Source organism: Sminthopsis crassicaudata, chromosome 1 (genome assembly GCF_048593235.1).
Source record: "Sminthopsis crassicaudata isolate SCR6 chromosome 1, ASM4859323v1, whole genome shotgun sequence".
Lineage (NCBI taxonomy): Eukaryota > Metazoa > Chordata > Mammalia > Dasyuromorphia > Dasyuridae > Sminthopsis > Sminthopsis crassicaudata.
Genome location: NC_133617.1, coordinates 250,658,203 through 250,682,971, shown reverse-complemented (window position 1 = coordinate 250,682,971; position 24,769 = coordinate 250,658,203). Strand labels below are relative to the sequence as shown.

At 32.6% G+C, this 24,769-nt stretch overlaps 1 protein-coding gene across 23 annotated transcripts in view; it reads right to left on the bottom strand.

Moving 5' to 3' along the window:
• The window catches only part of DTNA (dystrobrevin alpha), a 329,968-nt gene that overhangs the window by 47,536 nt on the left and 257,663 nt on the right, over window positions 1-24,769 (bottom strand). For 8 of the 23 annotated variants that reach the window (XM_074277689.1, XM_074277790.1, XM_074277749.1 and 5 more), the window contains 2 exons: window positions 9,870-9,957; window positions 5,487-5,584 (listed from right to left, as the gene is read on the bottom strand). In XM_074277689.1, the coding sequence (XP_074133790.1) occupies window positions 5,487-5,584; window positions 9,870-9,957 (186 nt within the window). Of the gene's footprint in view, window positions 1-5,486; window positions 5,585-9,869; window positions 9,958-20,616; window positions 20,710-21,244; window positions 21,323-24,769 lie in introns of all 23 variants that reach the window. The other 15 variants (XM_074277657.1, XM_074277767.1, XM_074277773.1 and 12 more) reach the window with 5 other exon arrangements.

Sequence of the window (24,769 nt, the reverse complement as noted above, 5' to 3'; positions counted from 1 at the left end):
TTCCCCAGATATACTCTAGTGGTTTTCTATTACTTTAGTCTGCCTTTTTGTTTCTTTTCAATATCCTCCTCTCCTTGCCCTTTGTAGTCTAGTTATACCAGTCTGTTTACCATTATTCAAACATAATTCTCTGTCTCCCATTTTTAGTCAGTCTTTTAACAGGCTTTTCCCGCTGCTTTAAATTCTTTCCCTCCTCACCTAACTCCCTTCAAGGCTCAAGTATGAGCATCTTTAGGAAGCTTTTCATTATTCTCAGTTATTAGTGACTTTTCCTTACAGGTTACCCTGTATCTACATTGTATGGCTCTTCTATATCTTATATATGTCTCTGTCTCCCAAATCAGGCATCTTAAAGTTTTTACTTTTTCTTTGACTATCCAGAGCTTGTCATAACTAATAATAATAATGATAATGATGATAGCTAGAATTTATATTTCACATATTATGTATCAAGCACTATGTTGTTGTTTAGTTGTGTCTGACTTTTTATGATACCATTTGGAGTTTTCTTGACAGAGATACTGGGATGGTTTGCCATTTCCTTCTCCAGCTCATTTAACAGATGAGAAATTGAGGCAATCAGGATCACACAGCTAGTAAATATCTGAGGCCAGTTTTGAACTCAGGAACATGAGTTTTCTTGACTCTAGGCCTGGAACTCTATCCCCTGTGCTACCTAGCCACTTACTAAGTACTTTACAAACACTTCATTTGATCCTCATAACAACCCTGAAGGAGGTATGTACTATTATAACTCCTATTTTCAAACTGAGGAAACTGAGGTAAACAATAGTTAAGTAACTTTCCCAGAGTCACAGTAAGTGTCTGAGACTGAATTTGAACTCAGTCCTTCTTCATTAGGCCTATCTACTATCACCACAGCTCAAAATTCACTGTTCTACCTAACTGCCCTAAGTGTTTTCTAGTAGTAAATGCTTAAAAATGCTTGTGGATTAAGTGATTGTTGATTGGCAGCTTTGTGAAAGATAGACTCCTGGGGAAAAAGAGAAATTATTCAGAATATTTATTATGTTATATATATAATGCATATTTATTATATTATTTTTTTATAGCTGTGCCAGAGAGATGATAAGAGTCTGAACATATGAAGCACAGTGAATAAAGTGTGGCACTTGGAATCAGGAAGCCCTGGGTTCAAATTCTACCTCACATACTTACTAGCTTTGTGAACTTATTTAACTTCTCTAAGATCTGATTTAATTTTCTACAGAATGAATCATGTTATCTGGCCTAGATGAATAATGTCCTCAAGTCCTGAATGAGTTGCCAGATGTAATTGCTGAGCCACTGTAAATAATATTTAAAAGATCATGGAAAATAGAAAAGGCATCTCAAGAAGGACAAATATTATCCCATTTTTTTAAAAAGAAAAACAGTGCAAGCAAACTATGGGCCAATGAACTGATTCCTGGAAAAAAGTCTAGAATTGATCATTAAAGAAATAATTGATGAACTACCAGAATAAGGAGTGGTGATTAAAAAGAGCCAACATGGATTCATTTAAAACAGGACTCATTGAGAATAAGATAATCTAATTTCCTAGAATACATTGGCCATAGTTTATATGGCAGGAAAATTCTCTGAGAAGCTATGCTTGGCCCTGTGCTGTTGAATATTTGTAGCAATGACTTTGATAACACCATTGAAAGCAGGCTCCTCAAATCTGCATATAACACAAAATTGGGAGTGCTAATGAACATACTGGATGACAGTCAAGATCCAAAATAATCTTGACAGACTAGAGCAATGCGATGAATCTAATAAGATGAAATTCATTAGAGATAAATATAAAGTCTTGTACTATGTGCCAAAAAAATATCAACTTGAATTCATGCTGAAGATATTGAAACTGAAAAAGAGAAAACTCAAATTGAATACAATAGCTGTCTTAAAAGTGTGTGCAAGGCTGAAATGTGGATTAGACTCATTATGATTAGGCTCCAGAGAGCAAAACCAGGAGCAATAGGTTAAGAGGAGGTCAATTTAGATTTGAAGTCAAGAAAAACTTCTTCACAATAAGAATTATCTTAAAATAATTTTTCACCTGTGTCCAACTCTTCATGATTCTATTTGGCATTTTCTTGGCAGAGTTTCCAGAATGATTTGCCATTTCCTTCTTTAGCTCATTTGATAGATAAGGAAACTGAGGTAAAGTTAAGTGACTTGCCCTGGGTCACACAGCTAATCAGTGTTTGAGACCAGATTTGAATTCAAGAAGAAGAGTCTTTCACTTTTTCTACTTAGCCACCTACTTGCGTTGTCTTAAAGTAGAATGTGCTAAAAAGCTATTGAACTGTTCATATCTTTTGACCCAACAATTTTATTACTAGTTCTATACCCTAAAGAGATCAAAAAAAGAGAAGGATCCACATGGACAAAAAATATTTATAGGAGTTTTTTGCAATGTAAAATTGGATATTGAGGGGATTCCCCTCAATTGATGAATGGTTGAATGATATATAATTGTGATGGAATACTTTTGTGCTGTAAAACATAATGAAGGGGATGGTTTCAGAGAAACCTGAAAAGACATATATAAACTGATACAAAGTAAAGTGAGAACCAGGGAAACCATTTAGTCAATAATAGCATTATAATTGACTGTGAAAGACATAGTAATTGATGATCATGATGACCTAACACAATTCCAAAGGACTCATAATGAAAAAATATGATTCACCTAAAAACAGAGAAATGATGGATTAAGTAAGCAGATTGAAGCATGTATTTTCTCTTTTTTCCTTGCTCTTTTTTCTTTTCCAGAATAGGGTTAATGTGGAAATTTGTTTTGCATGATTGTATGTAAAGAAGATATTTTTTGCCTTCTTAATGGAAGAAGAAAGGGGTGAATTTGAAACTGAAAAAAATTGAATCATGAAAAAAATACAAAGTAGAACAGGAGGATAAAGATCTTCAAATAGTTTCTGACTTATCAGATAGATTAAATAAAGATTCCTTTCATGTATGGGATGGATCATATGTCTACTGAAGGCTCTTCCATTTCTCTTGGTGTTCTTTTGAAACCTGAATGAGCTCATGAATTGTCAAGCACTTTTCAAATCCTAAAGAGCTATATAAAATTAGTTATTATTGAAAATGGGGGACAAATGGAAGATAGATTTTTTGGTACAGAAAGACATCTTGGCAAATGACTGATATGTGGAGCAGTGAGTGAGAAGGAAAAAATGAGTTTGAGATTTGAGCTCAAGAATAAGTGAGTAGGAGGATTGTGTACCATCAAAAAAAGTAGGAAAATTATATTTGGTTAACTATTTACTGCTAAATTCCTTACAGCCCTTCTTCTATATTGTAAAATTCTTGTTCCCAGAGCTACATAAATTGAGGGTTACCATGTATAACTAAATTGCTCTTATATTCTAATTTTGATGTGGCTACATCTCTCCAGAGGCAAGAAAAATTCCTGTGGTCAGTCATATTCTTACATTATGAAGCTAATCCTATACTCACCAAAGAACATTTAATGATGAGAGTCTATATTTAAGGACCAAAGTTCATTCTTTTAGGGAAATTTTTTTTAAAAAAATCATCAAAATAGTAAAATTTGTTTAACTTAGCACAGTGCCTGAAACATAATAAGCACTTAATAAATGCTTGTTGACTGACTGACTTTAGAGAAAAAAAATGCAGAGGTTTGAATTTGGACAGAAATTGGATTCCTGGTTTTGATACTTGGTACTTTTGTAATCTTCAGCAAGTCACTTCTCTGGGGCTCACATCGAAGGAGGTAAAGTAACTTATATGTGAAGTATTAGAAATCATTGTTAAGGAATTGAATAGGTCTGGATTTTGATATTTTATAAACTGTTAAAATTGAGGTCAAAATAAATATTCTAAAACATAGAAGTTTCATCATTTCCAAGAAAACAAAAACAAGCAATAGGAAAAGCTTAATATCACTTTCAAAAATAGAAATGACCCAAAGAAATACAATTATTAAAAAGTCTCAAAAGAAAACTCTGTGTGTCTGAGTTTCTGTTTGTATAATAATAGAACAAAAATGATTAAAGTCAAAATGCCAAGAGGAAAACATATTGAAACGCAGACAATACTAACATTTACTCAACTTATAACAAAATGGATAGTAAATGCACTGAAGGAATTAAAAAGAAAAATTATAAAAAATAACAAGATAAAATATGGAAAGAGCAGGTTATTACTAAAGGTTTTTGATTGAGCTAATAACAAGTTCAATGGTTTAAAATATTTACAAAGAATATGAATAAAATAGTATGTCAAATACAATCTAAACATTTTTAATGATGAATATTTCTATCACTGTTAAATTAATCAAATGAATATTAACCTGTGGTATTGATGATTTTTATCAGGATGTTAATACTACATGGAGGGCCTCTTATCTTTCAGTTCCAGAATTTGAATATTGAACTCCATTCCCTCTGATTTTCTTTGTGGTAACTTTACCAAGAAAGCCATTGCTGAGATATGACATGCAAGTTAGCCAAGTTTAATCAACCAATCAACCTCTTAGTGAGTGCCCTCTATGTTACTAATCAAGTTATGTTGTGGTGTGGAGCTTGGAAGAAGATAAGGTCAAAGAAGAGAATATAGAAAGGAAAGAGATAAGAGCTAATCACCTTTATAAACTACCACATTTAAAAATGAGAAAATGACAAAAATTTACTATAAAATTATTTATTCTAAGAATTACTTATTCATTTTAAACATTTAAACATTTTTTTTTTAAGATTTGAGATCTAAATTTTTTTCCTCTTTCTAATCCCTTTCCCACCCACTGAGAAGGCAATCAATGTGATATTAATTATATTATAGAATCATTGATCTAGAATTGGAGGGACAAGAACTCATTTAGTCCAGCCCTTTCATTTTATAAATGAGGAAATTGCAATCTAGGAAGGTTAGTTGACACGGCTATTAAGTGTCTGAAGCCATTACTCAGAAAGATACTTCAGGTATAGCCCTCTATCTACTATGCCACTAGATGCCCTTTCCTTGATTATACAAATTTGTAATAAGAATTTCATATTTATTTTTTTAAAGGGCAAAAGGAGATGGGAGGGAGAGATAATAATGTTTTTTTTTTCATTAAAAAAAAACTAAACAAAACAGAAATGGCACTGAATTGAGACTAGGTTGGAAGAAAAGTAAAAACTTGGGCCTGGGAAACTTTGATGGATTTAGCAAAAAGTGAGTGAGAAAGATCATGATAAGAAACTTAAAACATTCATTAAATATTAATAATAAAATATTTGAAAAATTCATATAAAAGCAACACTTTATCATATAGTTTCCTAAAACTAGTTTTTCGCAATTTAGTATACAACTTTCATTAATAATAAGTTACACTTCCTCTTCTTTTAAGAGTGATAACTGATAGGAGAAGACAGGTAAAGATTTTAAAGTATAATCCAAATGAATAATGATACATTAAGAACAAAATACCAATATGGCTTAAAAGCTCTTACCTGTTCTTGTTTTCAAGTTCTGCAATCAGCTGCCTTTGTTGTTTATTTGCATCAATGGTGAAAGAGATATCAGAAGCACCCCTTTGCTGACTAGGCTGCTGTAAAAGACATGATATGAAATATTTAATATTAGGGAATACAAAACTATGTCCATCACAGTGAATCTTCCCTGAAGAATCTCAATAAAATCTTTGTAAGTTATGCTGAGATGTGTGGAAAAGATGTACTTTTTATGAAAACCAAATGGGAAATCAACAACAAAAAAAAAAAAAAAAAAAAAAAAAAGCTGGTATAGTTGGAAGAACTTTGGACTTAGAGCCAGTAGTAAATATTTATTGAGAGCCAGGTGTCAGAGTTGATAGAATGCCAGACAGAGTTAGAAACACAAGTTAGAATTCTGTTCCAGACTCAGTTTTCTTATTCGCAAAATGAGGAAAACAATATTATAACATAGGACTGTTCTAAGTTTATCTATGTTTATATCTACCTAATGATATATAATAAATAAAAATGATTATAAAAGGCTTTGAAAATCTTAATGCCCAATTTAAATGCTATACTTATTATAATTACAGAGAATATGTATTTATCTATATTTAAGTGCAAGACTTGATTTTAAACATTAGACACTTCTAATAGTAGTTGTGTGATCACAGAGAATTATCTTTTTAAGCCTTATTTTTGTCTATATAAAGTAATGTTATAATACCTATATATAAATTATATATATATAATTTATATATGTAAATTTATATAAAGTAAGATTATAATACCTATATTGTCTGCCAAACAGGATTTAAGCAAAGTCTACTATGTACTTGCTAGAAATTGTGCTAGGTGTTGGGAGTGCAAAATTTTTTTTAAAAGGGAAAATATTGAGAGTAAAGAACTTTACAAATATTAAATTGTAATATTGCTAACATTAGTAACATTTAATAGTTTTATTATTATTTATTCCAATGGATATATAATAGCATTTTCCCATGAAGGTTTTATATGTAAATGATGAATAGATAATTTCCCTATCTAAGTCAGCTTGGGTTTTCAATACTTGTTTTCTGCTCTATAATTCTCTAGTAATGGGTAGAGAAATGAACTAGTTGGATAAACTCATTGAATAGTTATATCATAAACACATAAAAATAAGAATTAAAAAGTGAATATAATCAATCAATTATTTCCTTTACACCAGGTATGGGGAACTTTAGTAACTCTCGGAGCTTTGTAAAGCAGAAAAGTAATATCAACTGGTGATTATATAAATAAAAACAACTTAATTCAATTTTTCTTTTAAAAGGGGAAATAAATATAAAACATCTATACATATAAGTATGTGAAAAAATATATATATGTCTGAAATTTAAGAATGGAGAAAAGAAGACTAATAAATAGACATAGGGACAAGGAGCTAGATCTATGACTTCATTAAGACAGAGATTTTTTAGGTGAGGAAACACCCTCTATAAAGACAGATCATCCCAGAAAAAAAACAAGATTTTGATATGGTTTCTATCTTCTAATATAAAGATCACCCCAGTTAAGTCAATAAGCATTTATTAAACACCCACAGTGTGGCAGGCACCTTGCTAAACATTGGTGACACAAAACTATGGCTTCTCCTCTAGAAGCAATCTTATGAGGCAACATACCAACAATTATGTACAAAAGGACAATTACAGATGAATGGTAGATTACCTCAGAGAAGATGATTAAAATTAAAGTTTAGCAGGGAAGGGCTTCTCCTGAACTATAATTTTAGACTGCTTAGAGCAAAAATGTCAAACATGTGGCCTGTGCCCTACAATACTTTCAAACGTGGCCTGAATCAGATTAAAATGTTATTGGGAATTTTTTTAAACAAAATAAATAAAAATGTAATAAAACATAAATAATATTATTTTTTAAACCTAAGTCAATATAATAAGTCTTTAAGGATTCTTATATATGGATTGGTAGCCTCTCTTCTATTAGATTTTGACATCAGTGCCCTTAGATTCAAGTTTAAAAGATAGAAAGAGAAGGGAGAGTAGAGAAAATGAGGAAAGGAAAGACACAGAGAAAGCAAAACATATGGCTATGAACATAAAGAATGAGATATATTTAAGGAAAGACAAACAGACCCAAAATAAGATAAAACACACAAAGACAATCAATACCCAGAGAGATATATAGAAAGACAATCTATCTGTATGTCTCTTTCTTTTCCCCCCTCCCTATTCCCTTTATCCCTTTTTCTTTCCTTTGCACATAAGTATATAAGCATCCATACGTAGTAACAAAGGAGGAAATTCACTTAGAATAAGACAGGGGCAACATCCCTATCTTGTAAAATATTTAGTATATTTATAGCAATGTAATTTTAAAAAATAAAATTTTAAACCTTACTGCATTTTTATAAGTATAAAGAAATGGGGATTTCACATCTTTCTTCTTGGCTAGACAAAAATGAATTCAAAGAGCACATCTGGCTTGTGTATTAGAGCTTCCCATTCTTGACTGAAATAATGCCAAAAAATTATATTAACTAAAATCTTCCTTGAATTGACTAGTTTTATTGTCGCATACTTTTCTTGTTGAGGCAAAACCTTAAGCTTTTCCTTAAGGCTCTATAAGCGACAAGCAGCATGGAGAGAGAAGGTAAAAACATGGCCTGGGAAGATTTAAATTTGATCCTTCTAAAGGAAAGAAAACATACTCAAGTAAATGAGTTATTAAGTTACCTTCCAACCCCATGTTTCTTTTTAATCTATGATCTCTTACTGAATCACAGAATTTGACACCTTGGAAGGTATCTTAGTTACCATTTTGTTCAAGTTCTACCTGAAAGAAAATCTTATTAAAATATAAACAATAAGTTACCATGCCTCTGCTCCAAGGAGAGGGAAACCTACCACTCTTGAGAAAGAATGTTCCATTTTTAGACAATTCTAATTATTAGGAAATATTTTTTCCTGTCATTAAGCTAAAATTTGTCTCCATTAGTCTTTTTTTAATTATTCAGCTACTAGAATTGTTAGGGAATTTACAAAGCAGCTGGATTTGTAGCAGGAATAAGGGTGAGGCTGATCTACTACAAATATGGTGCAAATAAGTACCGCAAATTATTTTCATTGAATCAGGGAAGTGGAGTGTTCTGGAGTGTTAGGGGTTGGCAATGGGTGTCTTAGAGTAAGAGTTGGAAGAATAGGAACCACTTCTACCCACTGCTTCCTTTCTATAAAAGCCACTTACAGTAAAACAAATATATGGATCAATATTAAATAGAAAACTAACTGGACAAGACATTTGCTAAGAAGCTTGTATGACTTTGTCTTTCCAATTGACCTCGCTGAGCATTAGTCATCTAACAGAAATGGTATTCCGGACAGTCAGTGCTGAATTCTTTTTGATTTACTCTTTATCCATGCTCCTTTTTCTTCTGAGATGTGATGAGCTAGAAGACTGTAATGAGATTGACCTTATTCATGCTATTTGATCTTTTACACACTTCAATGCTGCCTCTAGTCCACCGAGTCTTATTTTGGAAAAAAAGTACATTTTTAGCTTTTAATTCCTCTCAGTCATGAAAATCTGACAGTGCCATGGTCAATACACTGAATTGTGAACAAGTGACAGGATTAATGCTTTGGGTCATTATACTACTCCCATCCAAGATCATTAATGAGAAAGCTCTGAAGTTGTTTCTGATAGCTAGGATGTCTGAGAATAATGAAAAACAAATGAAGATGCCATGCACCTCCCAACAATCTATAGTCCAGGGACATCCTCTATTTCAGACATTTGCATTTTGAATAAAGTGCCAGATTGATTTTCTTTCTGTTGAAGAGATGTTCAATCAGTATTACCTTTACTACCTTTTTTCAATTCTACTTGAACCTACAAATAGAAAACAAAACAAAACAATGTCCTTTCTACAAGTGTTGTGTTTTGGATTTGATTTTGGCCAGGTCCACATAGTGTGTGAGGGATGGGTGTGAAAGGATACTGATAAGCTTTTGGTCTTAATTATAATCCTCAGCTGACTCACTGAGTGGTATTGTCTAGTTTATTACAGCAGCATAAATTTAGAACTGGATGGGATCTTAAAATCCCTTCTATTTTTCTAACCCACAGAAGATACTTAATATTAAATGCTTATTGACTAACTGAAAAAGATAGTAAGCATTATACCATTTAAAAATTAAATATAAATGCATTTTTTTCCCTAAGATATAATAAAAAATCTTAACAAAAATCAATAAATTAGTAAGAATAAAACTTTATATTGAATACAAGAATTATAATAAGATAACCTCTAAATGTGAAATGGAAGGAAAATGTCTGGTAATTGCCCAGAATTTCCTCAAGAATCATTGAAGACTTTTTCCCTTAAGGAAAACTTACGGATGAGGATGTCTCTGCTGCCAGTCTTGCTGCATATCTGGCAATCAACCTGTGTTCCTCATCGAGACGGTTTGGGCTGTCAAGCATACTGTTCAAAATAGGAGATGGAGGATATAATTAGTTCAGTAAAGAAACATTATCTCTTTATCTTGCTATAACAGTTATTTGCTACTTCACTTTTTCTCCACTGCAGAATACAAATCAATTACAGAAAATCATGTTAGCTTAATTCTATAGAATATTCTAAAACCAGACGCAAGAAGACTTAAAATCTTTGCCTTTGTTCAATCCCATCCTATTGCTAAGAACTTACTTGTATGCCAAAGTGACCATTTTGATCACCCCTCTTGATGAAGGACACCCCTCTAATTTCATTACTGAATGGAATTAGACAAATTTAATCAATTCTATATTCCCTTTCATAAGACTGGGAATTATAGAACTGGAACTCATTAACAATGGGAAATTTTCAGGTGATGTCAGATTCCCATATATTATCTCATGTTATAATAATAATGCTGACAGTGGCTAGTATTTATATATTGTTTTAAGGTTTGGAAAACATTTAATAAATATTCTCTCATTTTATCCTCATATCTTTCAGGGAGGTAAGGGCAATTGTCATCCCCATTTTACATATGAGGAAACTGAGGCAGATATAAGTTAAGTGATTTACACAACTAGAAAGTTTCTGAAGGAGCTGCAACAGATAGTGTTATCCTCATTTTTACAGATGAAGGCACTGAGACTCAAAAAAGTTAACTGAATTGCCCTTGATCAATAATATATTCAGAGGGGGCAGCTAGGTGGCACAGTGGATAGAGCACCAGCCTTGAATTCAGGAGGACCTGAGTTCAAATCTGTTCTCAGATACTTAACACTTCCTAGCTGTGTGACCCTGGGCAAGTCACTTAACCCCAGCCTCAGAAAAAAATAAATAATAATATATTCAGAACCTAGTTGTAAGTCAGGTTTTCTTGACTCTATATCTAGCCATTTATATTGTGGAAAACAAGCTCTCTCAGTCTGTTTTGGGGAATCTAGAAAACAGGACACAATATTTCAATCACCCTGGTGTGGGGCTCTAGAACGCAATGGTGCATTTTGTCACCCCAAATTGGAGGCTCTAGAAAGCAGGGCACAGAAAGCAGAATGACTGTCAGAAGTCACTTTATCAAAGAACTTACAGATTTTGAAGATTAAAGGGATTCATTACTAACTAGCAAGTATAAATAAAAATGAAGGTTATTTTAAAAACACATCCATCAATCTAAGACTTGAAATTATGGAATTATATCTAAAAGGCTATAATTCATATTTTCTTGTTCCCTAACATTACCACAACTGAATGAACTTAAGGGTGAAGTGATAGATCACCTCTTTGTGTGCACACAGGATTTATGAGTCCACATCTGTGACTTCAATATGTTCAAATTATACATGTACAAGGGTAAATGAAGCATCCTGTTATAAATTCCATTATTTCACTGCCCCAATTACAAATGGTTGTAAATGAATAGCCCAATAATACCTAAATCATTAAAATAAACACAGATTCCCACACTTTGTTCACCTCTAGTTATTTATATCTGAACTATAATCAGTAAGATCTGTCAACTGGCTTAGTTGGATTAAACTGTTGTTGCAGGAAAGATTATGGTGAGAGAGAGAGGGGAGAGGGGAAGAAGAGAGAGGGAAGAGGAAAGGAAGGGAGAGAGAGGGAGAGAAAAAGAGAGAGAGGGGGAGAGAAAGAAAGAGAATGTGTATGTGTGTGTTTGAGGGAGGGCAGAAATTCATCACTGAATAAATGCTTCATTCTCTCTTTTGTCTAATTAGCCAACAGCATGCTGCTGCAAGATTGAAATTTTAGGAAATTTAAATTGCTGCAACCAAACCACTATCTGCTAAATTATATTTTTAATTAAATTAAATTAATAATTCAAAAAAGCAAAGATTTCAGGTAGGCAGCTATATAGTATAAATGGAACAGAGTGTGGGATTTTGACTCAAACTAATTAAAATTCGGTCTTTTATTATTTTTATTTTTATTATTTATTAGTTTTGTGACCCTGAACAAGTCATTTAACCCCAGTTGTCTCAGTTTTCTCACCTGTAAAATGAGATAAAGAAATATCAAACTTTTCCAATATCTTTGTCATGAAACTTCCCACTCCTCCCCATAAAGGGAGTCACAAAGAATCAAACATGACTAAAATAATTGAAAAACACAAAAACATGTCAGGTTACATATACTACCATGTTCTTTCATACTTATACCATGGAGAAATCTCTTCTCAGAATACTCTTTCAATGTTGAGGCTGTGGGTTCTGGGTCATAAGATCATAGAATTAGAACTTGAAGAAACTGGAGGTCACTTAGTCCAATTCTCTTATCTTACAGCTCAGTAAAGTGAGGTTCAAAGAACAGAAACTATTGTCTCAGGACAAAGAAGCAGTAAATGGCTAAACCAGGATCCAGTGAATGTAAACTTTAAGCTGACTTCCAAGGAGGCCCGCATGCCCATTGGGTACTCTCCTATACTCTATAAAGGTATTTGAAATTCTACCCTGAGATAATAATTTATTTGGGTCTTAAATCCTTTTTGCTTTTCAGGAGTCCATATTGAAATGCAATGTGGAAGGCTAACATCTTACAGTGTTACTACCTAGCACTTTAGAAATGAGATAATATTTTAGAATTATGGATGACTTTAAAGACTATATAAACTTATCCCCACATTTTATAAATGAGAAAACTGACATCCAGAGAAGTTAAGTGATTTGTAGAAAGTCATATGCTTTGTTTCCAACACTGTTTTTTTTTTTTTTTTTTGAAGTGGTTTTCTATTTCCTTCTCCAACTCATTTCACAGATGAGGAAACTGAAGCAAACTGTGTAAAATGACTTACTCAGCATCACCACACAGGTAGCAAGTACTCTTGAAATTAAATTTGAATTCAGGTCTTCCTGACCTGTTATTTTAACTACTGTGCCACCTAATTTTTAAATATATTTTTACATGTATTTCATTGTCTCTTACACTAAAATATAGGCTCAGCAAATAGCAGAGTTCCTGGCATGCAGAAGATACTTAATAAATGCTTATTTAATTGATAGTGATAGAAGTAGGATATGAAATCAGGGCTCCTGATTCCATGACCAGTAATTTATTTATTGTAGCACACTGCATCACAGTTATACAGGGTTTTTTTAAACAAAGCCATTTCTTCACAATCTCTGTATTAGGCAGTAATATATAAATTTGTAAATTCCCCCCTCCCTGACACCAAATAAAAATATTGGGACTCAAAAGGTAAGTTGATTTATTTATAGTTTCAAGGTAGTAAGGAGATAGTAGCAAAGGAAAAGGCCAGAACTTGAGTCTTTTGATACTATAAATCTTGAAACTTTTATTATATGGTAGCATATACCTCAAATTTGCTACTGCTACTGGGAAAACTGAAGCAGCTAGATCATTTGAGCCGAGAACCACTAAGCTGTAATTCAGCTAGAGTTATTAGCTATGCAAAGATATCAAAGAAATGGAAAAGAATCTATTTGTATAAAAATATTTATAGCAGCTCTTTTTGTGATAGCAAAGAATTAGAAATTAAGAAGATGGCCATCCATTAGGAAATGCTGAACAAATTATGATATATGATTATAATGGAATACTACTGTGCTGTATGAAATGATGAGGGGGATGGTTTTAGAAAAAGCTGGGAAGAGTTATATGAATCAACGTAGAGTGAAGTGAAAAGAGCCAGGAAATCACATTGCACATAGTAATAGCAATATTGTAATGATGATCAACTACAAAAGACTTGGCTAGATAATGATCCAAGATAATTCCAATGGATCTATGTTATCTGCCTCCAAAAAGAGAACTGAGAAACTCTGAGTACAGATTGAGGCATATTTTTAAACATTTTCTTTATCTTTACTGTCTTTTATATAATTGTTTTCTTTTGCAACATGGCTAATGTAGAAGTATGTTTTGTATGACTTTACATATATAGTCAATATGATATTATTTGCCTTCTCAATGGTTGGGGGAGTGGCAGATAGGAAAGAGAGGATCTGGAACTCAAAATTTAAGAAAACATTAATGTTAATTTTTTTCCATATTAAAAAAAAGGATGATTGGATATTCATACTCCCTGGCACCAATAAGGTGAGCTTCCAAGAATAGAGGACTACCAGGATGCCTAAAGAGGGGTGAACCAACCAAGGTGGAAACAGAGCAGGTTAAAACTCCTATGCCAATCAGTAGAAGAACTGGGTCCTGTGAGAGAATGCTGGATTTCCAACCTAGGCCAAGTACTTGTCCATATCAAAAAGAGGAGGTCTCTTAAACATGTACCAAAAGTGAATAGTTAAATAGAACAGATTGTGAAACAGCTCCCACATTTTAATTTCAGTTTACATAAGGTACATAAAGATGTCCATATTCACATGAACACATACACATATATATATATACATACAAAATATATATGTAAATACATGTATGCATGTGGTTCTTCCCTTTTAAATGACTAGAAATTTTTATGATAATGTGTACAGCTATTAAGATCCCTAATATATATGTGATAAAAAATATTCTACACTTTCTGGTGAAGAGGGAGAAGTGCTTTTCTTTTTTTTATAAAAGTATGACAATTTTACTCTCTATATAAGTTAAAATTCATGATTCGTTTGGCTGCTAAAGCTGAGAATGTCAAAACTACATAAGGCAATTAAATTTCTTAGCTAATTAAGAACAATTAAAGTCAAACTTGTAACATCTATGAATTTTCTATGCCATTTCTAATTTTAAAATATCCTAATAGTTATATGCTATTCGTTGTACAATATGAAACTGGCTAAAAATAACAAGGACTTTCACTGCTTCTCATCTCCCATACTGGTATCTTATATTAAAGAATATATACTTTAATTCAATTAATAAAGAGATATTTTAAAATATGGAGATTTCTAACCATTTTCTTTAAAGTGGACATTTTTTTAAAGGTTTTTAATTACTGAAAACAGAATCATAAGCTATACCAGCTGTAAATGTGGCCCAGATATCGAGTAATATTGTATTACACAAAAATTTTGACAGGATAAAGAATAATTTTGGTTGCAAATATAAGCTTAGTAAGTAGAGACTGTCCTAAGTATTTGCAAAAAACATAAATGAAACACAATGCAAGAGCTAAGGACAAAAGGCTCCTTGTGTCCTTAGCTCTTGCATTGTGTTTCATTTATGTTTTTTGCCTTCATCTCCTAGGTTGACTTGAGATTTCACTGATGCAGACACGAGGGAATATATACAGCCACTTCTCTGTAATTTATAGAAGTTAGGTGATGTAGTGGTTAGAGCACAGGACTCGGAAGGCTTGAGTTCAAATCATGCATCAGAAACTTACCAGTTGTGTGACTCTGGGCAGCAGCATAAACTCTTTTTGCCTTCTGAGTAAATGAGGTTAATAAAAATCCCTAACTCATTGGGTAGGTGGGAGGATCAAATGAGATAGCATATGCAAAGTACTTTATAAAAGTACTTTATAAACCTTTAAAGGAAAACATACATGCAAGTTATAATAAGAGTTACAATGATATATTATGTTATAATGCAGGATACTCCAAAAGTCTTAGCACAGGTTTATATTCTTAAAGCTTATTACAAAGAGAACAGCCCATATGATGATGATGGTGATTAATAATAATAATCATTGTTATTATATCACTATAATTATATTTTGATTTTGTAATGATTTGATATTATTATAGAACAATATGCATTGTGATGATGATGATGATGAAGATACCTGAGAGAATATAGGAGTTTTTGAGGATCAGTAACAAATATGTGAAACAGACAGAACTTGAAAGGTAATCTTTCTGACTCTCTGTTCAGCTCTCTATCCATTAGGCAATATTGTCACACTACCTTGTAAATTCTATCATGCTTCTTGCTTTATATACTTCTTGGGTCTTTGCGTTCAGAGTATAAAGTGCTGTGATAAAATATATAATAAGTAGGAGGACCAGTTCCTGATCTTAGTTTAGCATCTGATGATAAAAGAGGAAAGAAATTGAAACATTAATCTATAAAATACCCCCAACATACCTGCTGAACAGCATTGAACAAGTATAAATGAACTTAATTTAAGAGGGAATAAATATTATTAATTAGCATTTATACAGTGCTCACTGTGTGTCTGCTACTAATTCTAAGTGCTTTTAAAATATTGTCTCATTTTATCCTCACAACAACTCTGGGAGTAAGGTGCTGTTATTATTCCTACTTTGCAGTTGAGCAAACTGAGCCAAGAGGCTATTGTCTTGCCCAAGGTTACATAACTAGTAAGTAAGATTTGAACTCGGGTTTTCCTGATAGGTCAAGTTGCAGCATCCAACTGCTTTAGTACTGAAGAAATACTGAGATACTAAGAAATACAATGATCAGAATCCATTCAACCTAGACTAAGGAAACTCCCTGGAAAATGTTTTGAACTGTGTTTTTCCCCTTCTCAAAGAGGTGAGAGCTATGCATTATTGTCAAAGAAAGAGAAAGTTAAAGGTAAAAATAATGGTGGTGAAGGAAAGTAGAACATTATAATACTTTCAAATATCTGATACACAAATATCTTTACTAGGTTTCAAAGTTCATTTTTTCAAAACAATGAGAAGGAAGAGGGTAAAGAGAAAATTAAAAAAAAATCTATGTAAGACTTAGCAATGTATGCTTGTAGAAAGGATGAGTCAAAACAATACTGGGAAGAGAGAATGGAAGAATTAAAAGAGAAGATAAAATCCACAGAAAATATGAAGAATATCTTTTTTGGACAGAGCCTGCCTCATTTAATACTTTTTAATTCTATTTTTGGTTTTCTCTAGAAGTAACATATGGCTATCTCCACATGGAAGAGTAGTACATTTATAGACAGTTTTATGTCCTTATGTGACCATGAAGTCATTGTGATTAAGCAGCAGCTAGCAAAAAAGTCTGAGCATGGCAGTTTTTCCCCCTTTGGCAATTTAGAAAAAAGGTTGCTATTTTAATTAAGAAAAGGGCCAAGAAATGGTTGAAGTACTTGGGATTCACTTGAAGTTGTGGATAAAAGGAGACTATCACATTGTCTTCAGAAAGAAATTCATCTGTGGTCAAAATACATGTTTGAAGACAAGATAAAATTTCTATGTATCAAAATAATTTTTGTAAATTAAATATCACAAAATGTACCAGAAATTAAATAAATGTCATCACTCCTTCCTTTAGAAGTTTTGACAGGTTGATTAATAAGGAAATATATGAAAGCACTTTGAGGTGTATGAAACAATTCAAATTTAAGATGTTATTATAATTGAAGAATTTGGGCTAATATCTGTAAACAAATATTAACAATTAGCAAATTGATAAATACTAACCTGTCTTATAGATCTATTAGGAAGAGAAAGAATTTATTAGTATAAGTAAAACTATAATCAAAATTTCAAAATATTTGATTATGTAAAAATATATTATGCAGAACCAGGGACTTCTACTAAGAAATTCAACTAAACCCAACAAATCTGAGATGTGTCCAGCATTGTATTTGGCACTATGAGATATATAATGAACTTATAAACTTTTTAGGGATACAAAACAAATATTTATGAAATAATTATAGTTAAGATCTGGGAGAATTCTCAGAAGCATCTAAAATAGTTGAGACTAAGTTTGACAGATTAGGTGACACAGTTGGCTATGAAAAGTAAGTAGGATATTGAAAGAGATGAGAAGTAGAGAAAGCAGAATGAGGAAAGGCATGGAGATGGAATGGGCATATGTGAGGTATACTAAGTAGTAGAAGGAAATATCTGATAATCAAGATAAGATTTTGGATGACATGAAAGTGTTTGGATTTCATATATTTTTGGCCAAATTGAATTCAGTGGAATCCAGGAGAGGGAAGATACTATTGCATCAAAGAGGTATTGTAGGAAAATGGTGGGAGTGAGTATAGCACAGTTTGGTGAGGGAAGAAACTGGAGATGATGTAGTAGACTATTGCTATAATCCATATATGAAGAGATGATGTCTAAGACTAAGATGGTGACCAAAGGAATATAGAGAAAGAGATGAATTTGAGTGACCTCTTCAGCAATAAATTGATAAGACTTGATACCTGAATGAATACAGCAAAAATAGGTGGAAAACAGTCAAATATTGCAGGTAGGTGCCCTAGAGAATGGGAGTTGGAGGGAAAAGATTATTAATGGCTATTGATGATACATCTGACTTCAAATACACTGTCTGATGTCACCTCTGCTGGTATACTATTTTGATGCCTCATTTAAATAAGAGGAAGAAGACTAAGTGAAAATATTGAGCAGGCTGCTACAAGCAAAACTCTGGACGAAGGGATAATTTTAGGAATCGTATGCATAGAGATGGGAGTTGAGGCAGTTAAAAGGGGGTGGATTTCTGAAGGACATCCTTTAGAATGAGAAGAGAAAAAAAAGGGGGCTGAACCAAGTCAAAATAGGTCAGAGGATGAATAGGAGGTAGAGAAGGAGCAATTGGTCAGGTAGAACTAGAAGCTAGAAGAAAAAATTTAAGAAGTGAGATAGTCTAAGACAATTTTAAGAAGTGAGATAGTCTAAGACAATTTTAAGAAGTGAGATAGTCTAAGACAATGTCCAGAAATGAAGAAAAGCCTGTTTAGTTTGATAAAATGAATGTTACTGATTTCTTCAACTGGAAATTCTAGCAGAATAAAGGAACAGAGCCAGACGGCAAGTGATTAAGGAGAAATAAAGGCGATATATTCCAGCTGAAATAAATATAAAATTTATGGGAAACTTACGAGAGGCATAACAGTATAAAAAAGGATGGAGAGCTAGCCTTGGTGTCAAGAAGAACTGTATTTAAATCTTGCCTGTGACACATACTAACTGAGCCACACCTGGAAAGTTATTTAATTTCTCAGTGCCCTCAGCAACTCTTGGACATGATAAGTTGCAGAGCAGATGCTGACCTGCTCTTGCAAGGAGTTCCCTAAACTAATGAAGTTAGGTCTAATCCCTGCCTCCTGCCTTCTCACACACAAAGTGCAATTCATAATCCATTATGAAGTCCAAGCACATTACCTCTTACTGATGCACAGTCATAACTATAATTAATTAAGAAACCCAGAGTTCAAAGAAGTTATATTTGACAGCATAAATGTAAATAAGCTTAATTAATGAATTTGCTAATAGATCTTGATGTTTAGAAATGTTAGATTTTCTTCAGTTTTTAGCAAGGATAAATGTTACTGGGATGGGAATGAGACTACTATTTTTCTCACATAATGTATAAATAGTAAATTAACATAAACTCTGAGACAATTAAAACAAAAATATGAAGTCTTCTTGTAAATTTTCTTTGTAATATTTTCTTATAAATTCTTTGAGACCAGTCAGATATTGGGTGAATTAAAATTTTTATGTTCTCATCATCTTTTATGAAATAGAAAAATCTTATCTGTAAACAAAAAGTTCTCATGTCCTTTGGATTTGGGATATTTTTATATGTTTAAAAATCATTAAGCCACTCTACTCCCAAAGAGTTTTTATTTGTGTGGGTCAGGTCTATTAATATTTGTTGCATAAGAAATTAAAATGACAGTATTATTAATATAATTTTGATCTCACAGACTCCTGAAAGGGTTTCCTGGACATAATTTGAGAAGCACTGCCATAATTTGTTATTATCATTTATCTTGGACAGTTTCAAAGTCGTTACATGCCAAAGGTGGAATTTGGATGCAGGTCTTTGGGACTCTGGGTCCCACAGTAGGCATGTAATGAAAATTTGAGTTGGGTGTGGTGGCACATGTCTATAATATTAACCAAAAGGAAGGTTGAGGCTGACAAATCTCATGACCTTAGGAGTTCTAAACTGCAGTAGCCTAAACTAATTAGGTGCCTGTGCTAAGTTCAGCATCAATATGGTGAATCCATGGGAATAGGGATCATCAAGTTACCTAAGAAGGGATGGACACTCCTGGTTGGAAAAGGAGGAAGTAAAAGTTCCTTTACCAGTAAGTTTTAGAATCACACCTATGATTAGCCCTTACATTTCTAGTATAGTTGAATTTTTTTTTCTTTAAATGATTATAGAATTGTATTATTGTACAGTGTTCACTGCACAAGAATTATATGCAAATTATTAGTCCCTGAAGTCTGAATAAAGTCTTAATGGTTTAATAGAATATATTTATCTCAAACTTTTTCTAGTTAAGTCTTATTATTTTTCTCCTTTTCATTTTAATCATAATTTAAATGAAACATTATCCTTTAATCTACCAGTAAGAGCAATGTCCTTAGAATAAACTAAATTCCAGGATGATGACTTTCAGTAAAGCACTGAGTGACTGCTTTCCATCCAAAAACCATAAGTCTGTCTGTATGGTAGGTAATTCTTACCTAGAAAGTAAGTATAATCATACCCCTGTCTTTGCTAGGGTATAATTAATCACTTGGAATCTATGACTGAACACTGATACTCAAAGACATCAAGCAAATAATCATAATTCTCTTAATTACATATGTGTATAACATATATCCATATATTATATGCATGTGTATTTTTTTTTTCTTATCTAGTTGATTTGGGGACTGCTCTTTTGATATACAACAGGGTACCACATTGAAACATAATGTTATCAACTAGGTAGTTCTCTTTCCTTCAAATTAAGCTTGGTTGCCCAGGGGCCAAACCTGCACTAACCGTGAGGGGTTGCTCTGAAGCATGTTGACATACAACCCGATGAGAACATGTTCATCAGCTAGCCTGTCTGCAACATCCAGGCTGTAGTGTAACCTGAAACGGGGTGGGAGCAAAGGGTGTAGTCAGGAGAAGCAGAGATAAATTTATGGCAATCAGGAAAGAATAGTAAGTCATTTTCTTGGGGATGCAGGTGAGGGAAAGAAAAACACTAAACTTAATACTGACATTTTCATTTCCCTTTTACTAATTTATAAAAAACTTATTTTAATTAAGCTGTTTAAAAAACAACCTGATTTACTTTTGCCCAAACCACAATGATTAAAGTTAGTTTCTTTCTACTTTAAAACTTTGAAAAAAACTCCAGGCAAAGATTAGTTATTCTTTGGAATATCAAATCAAAAGCTTAAGTTCAAGTACCGAAGTAACAGAAATCATGGTCAGAGAATCAAACACACACAGATGTTTAAGTGCATTATTTGAAACATCTACTTAATGTGGTTAATTGGATTACAATGAAACTGTTGCTCTTAATCAAAAAAGATATTAAGAGCATGAAATAATAAAAAAGTAAACTTTATTTTTAGTTGTGTTAATATGAGATGCCAACACACCATGTCTTTAAACTTACCCTTTGCCTTTCAGAAAAATTGGAGCAGCCCTAGCCAGTAGTTTGCTCTGCTCTACTTCATTGTTCTTGTGAGGAGAGCTAGTTAATGAGATGGGAAAGCTAAGAGTGTCAGCACTGATAAGCATTCAAGAATAGAAATGGGTGACATAGGACCATATCTGTAGACAAATCGCTTTTATTAGATTTAAATGTTAAGGACAAGACTTCAGGTAACTACACAGTTTAACTTGGTATAGAAACATAGACCCATTCAAACTCAGAAAAGAAACTCTTTAGTTATTGATCCTTCCACTCATCTACCCACACATTCATACATTCAATGGGTTTATTAGAAATTAAAGTATGCCTTCCTCAAGTACCATAAATTCTCTAATATAGATTGCCTATAATTTCCTGGGCTGACAGAATCTCAACTATGATGTTATTGGATTTAGACTGTTATTTCTTATGACTATAGTTAAAGATTGAAAAATGACTGAGATTACAACCATGCCAATTCATTTCTTCATATTTGAGAGCATATTATTTGTTCTTATATTAAATCTGGCTATAGAAGTAAAAATAAAAACCTATCATTATTAATCCATTGAACACTATTAAAATAGACAGTTGCTATTAAAAAAGAATCCATTGTTTAGGTCTATTTTCTAGCACTGTCTAGGTGGCTTCATGAAGTAGAAAAAAATCTTATGAATTTGCATTAGTTATGAAGGTAGGTTGGTCTTAATAAGTGTAAAGAATGAATTATAGGATACTGTTAAAGAAATGTACTTTTATTACTTGATACTACAATCAAAATAATTCAAATAAATGACTAATGAAACTTCCAATTAGAGGTCTTGCCAGATCTGTTTTTAATGAACAGTGTTCATTGGTAAAGAACACATTAATTCTTAATATGTAAATGATTTTGATAAAGTGTTTAAGCAACATGCTCATAAGCCAGTTAAATAGTAACCTTGTGCTCTTTATTATTACTATTATTATTAAAATCATTCTTTTACATGGATGGAACAAAGACAAACTCTTGTCCAATCTTGTCTGAGTCCTAAATTCTTCATCAATGAAATTAAAATGCATAATTTAACTACATCTTTTTTAAAAGTCCCTGAATGCTTAAATCAAATTAATATTCACACAGGATTTGCCACATCAAATAGTGTGAAATTCTCAACTCCTTTTTATGACCAATTCTAATTGACTGTATGATTATAAATGTACCTTATTTTAAGAAAACTAAACACTAAAATATCTTAATTTGTAAAAACATACATTAAGAGTTTATTTAACAACAGAATTATCACTTTATAAAGAGATATCAAGGTTTCTTAGAAAATTTAAAATCTAATTTAATTTATTAAAATTTTGATTTCATGCAATGTTTAGGAACATATCCTACATGAGATGTGGTATCCATTTATTTTAAAAGTGCAATCCCCACTAAAACATAATTGACTATTAAATTATATTAATGTTTTAGACAATCCTTCTGTCCCATTGAGCATATTGATTTTTCTCTCCAACTGAGGCCATCATGCCTGCCAGAAGAGGGTAAAAAATAAACAAACAAACATTTAAGCTTTGCTTATAAGTGGTCTGTAACAAGCTAATCACACATGGGGTTTTCAGAGATGTATTACAATGATGTCCAAAGCACAGACTTTTTGACCAATACAGGATAATGTTGAGGAGTACAGCTTCATTCAAAGACTATCTTTATCTCCATGAGTTCTCTCCACAAATCATGGAGTTTTACCACAACTTTTACTCAAAATGTGGTTGTATCTGATCTACTCCAGGATCTCTGAAGACTATTCAAAATACTCTTCAGTATGCCAATTATTGCTTTTCTAGCTAAATTATTTATCTACTTTTTCTTCTCTCTTCTTCCCCTGGAAATTTGGACTTTATTTCTATGTTCATTCCAAACTAAAGAATGTACAGTATGAAATTAAAAATACACTTGCTTCTGGTTGATTAATAATTAACTGATAAAGAGTGCTATAAAATTTGAGGATCAATAATGCACTAGAAATTTATTACCATCACCTGGCAACTGATATGAAATGACAATAAGTAGAGTGGCAAGATAACTGGTGGAAACTATGAGGCTAGATTTGTATTTATGGGAAAGGGTGAGCTTGGGGCTGCATTCTTATGTTAGTGGCTTGAATTATTTTTTCCTCATGTTCAGAGGGTCCCTTCTAAGATTGGATTTGAAAGAGAACTGTTAAGAGGAGTAGGGTTTGAATATTTTTCAGATCCTTTCTAGCTGTACAAATCACTTAACTTCCTTTTAAGCTTCTGTTTAAAGTTTTTACCTTTATTCTTTAAGTAAAATGACTTGCTCAGGAAGTCATTTCTGCTCTCTGTTATGCTCTTAACTGTCCCTTCTCACCTCCTATCCCATTTTATTTCCTGAAAAGCTCAAAGTTGATATGACAGAACCATCATATTTTTTTTCTCTTTCCCCACCTAAATCTCAGATAAAATGAATGAGTATCTTCACTAAAACTTTTCTAAGAAAAAAAGATAAAGATAAATCTTCCTAACTCCAGGCCTAGCACTCTCACTAGCTGCCCCTTATTTTAAGCATATACTATATCCTAATTCATTCTGTATGAATCAAGGATCATAAAAAATTTTTTTTTGCCATGCTTGGGATTTCTCTTCTTTCTCCCCTTCCTTCTCTTTAATTCACTAAAGTATAACTGCTTAGTATGCCCACATTCCCACATTCTGAATTAGTTGACCAGCAAGGCTGGCTGTGGAAAGGAAGGTGGATCCAGGAACATCTATAGTAGGATTACAAGAGGGTTGAACTGAGCTGGGCTTGTTTGAGAACAAAGACAATTTTCTTTTTATATTGTTTAGTCATTTCAGTCATGTCTGACTCTTTATGACCTGCTTGGGCTTTCTTTGGCAAAAATACTGCAAGAGTTTGCCATTTCCTTCTTTGGCTCACTTTGTGCAGGCAAACAGGATTAAGTGACTTGCCCAACTTCACATAGGTACTATCTGAAGTTTGAATTTGAATGACAGTCTTCCAGATTCCAGATGCAATGCTCTAGTCACTGTGCCACTTACAGCCTTTATTTTTATATCAAATGTTAATCCACTGCTGCTGGTCAAAAAAACAAAGAAGAAAAACTTTTAAAAACTTTAAAAAAGACTATGCACTGATAAATGTGGGAGTATGTATAGATGAATTGCATATGTTTAAGATATATTGGATTACTTGGCATCTAGGGTAGGGGGTGAGGGGAAGGAAAGAAGAAAAATTTGGAATATGTATTTGGCAGGAGTGAATGTTGAAAACTAACCTTGCATGTATTTTGAAAACAAAAAAGCTATTATTTTGAAAATTAGAGATTATGTGCTTGCCTCAGGAATGGGGAAAGAATAGGAGAGAAGATTTGAAATTATTATTAAAATCATAGATTTGGAAACGGAGGGGAACTTAGAGACTATCTAGTCAAACCCTTTTTTTTATAGAAGAGGAAACTGAGGTTAAATAAGGTCATA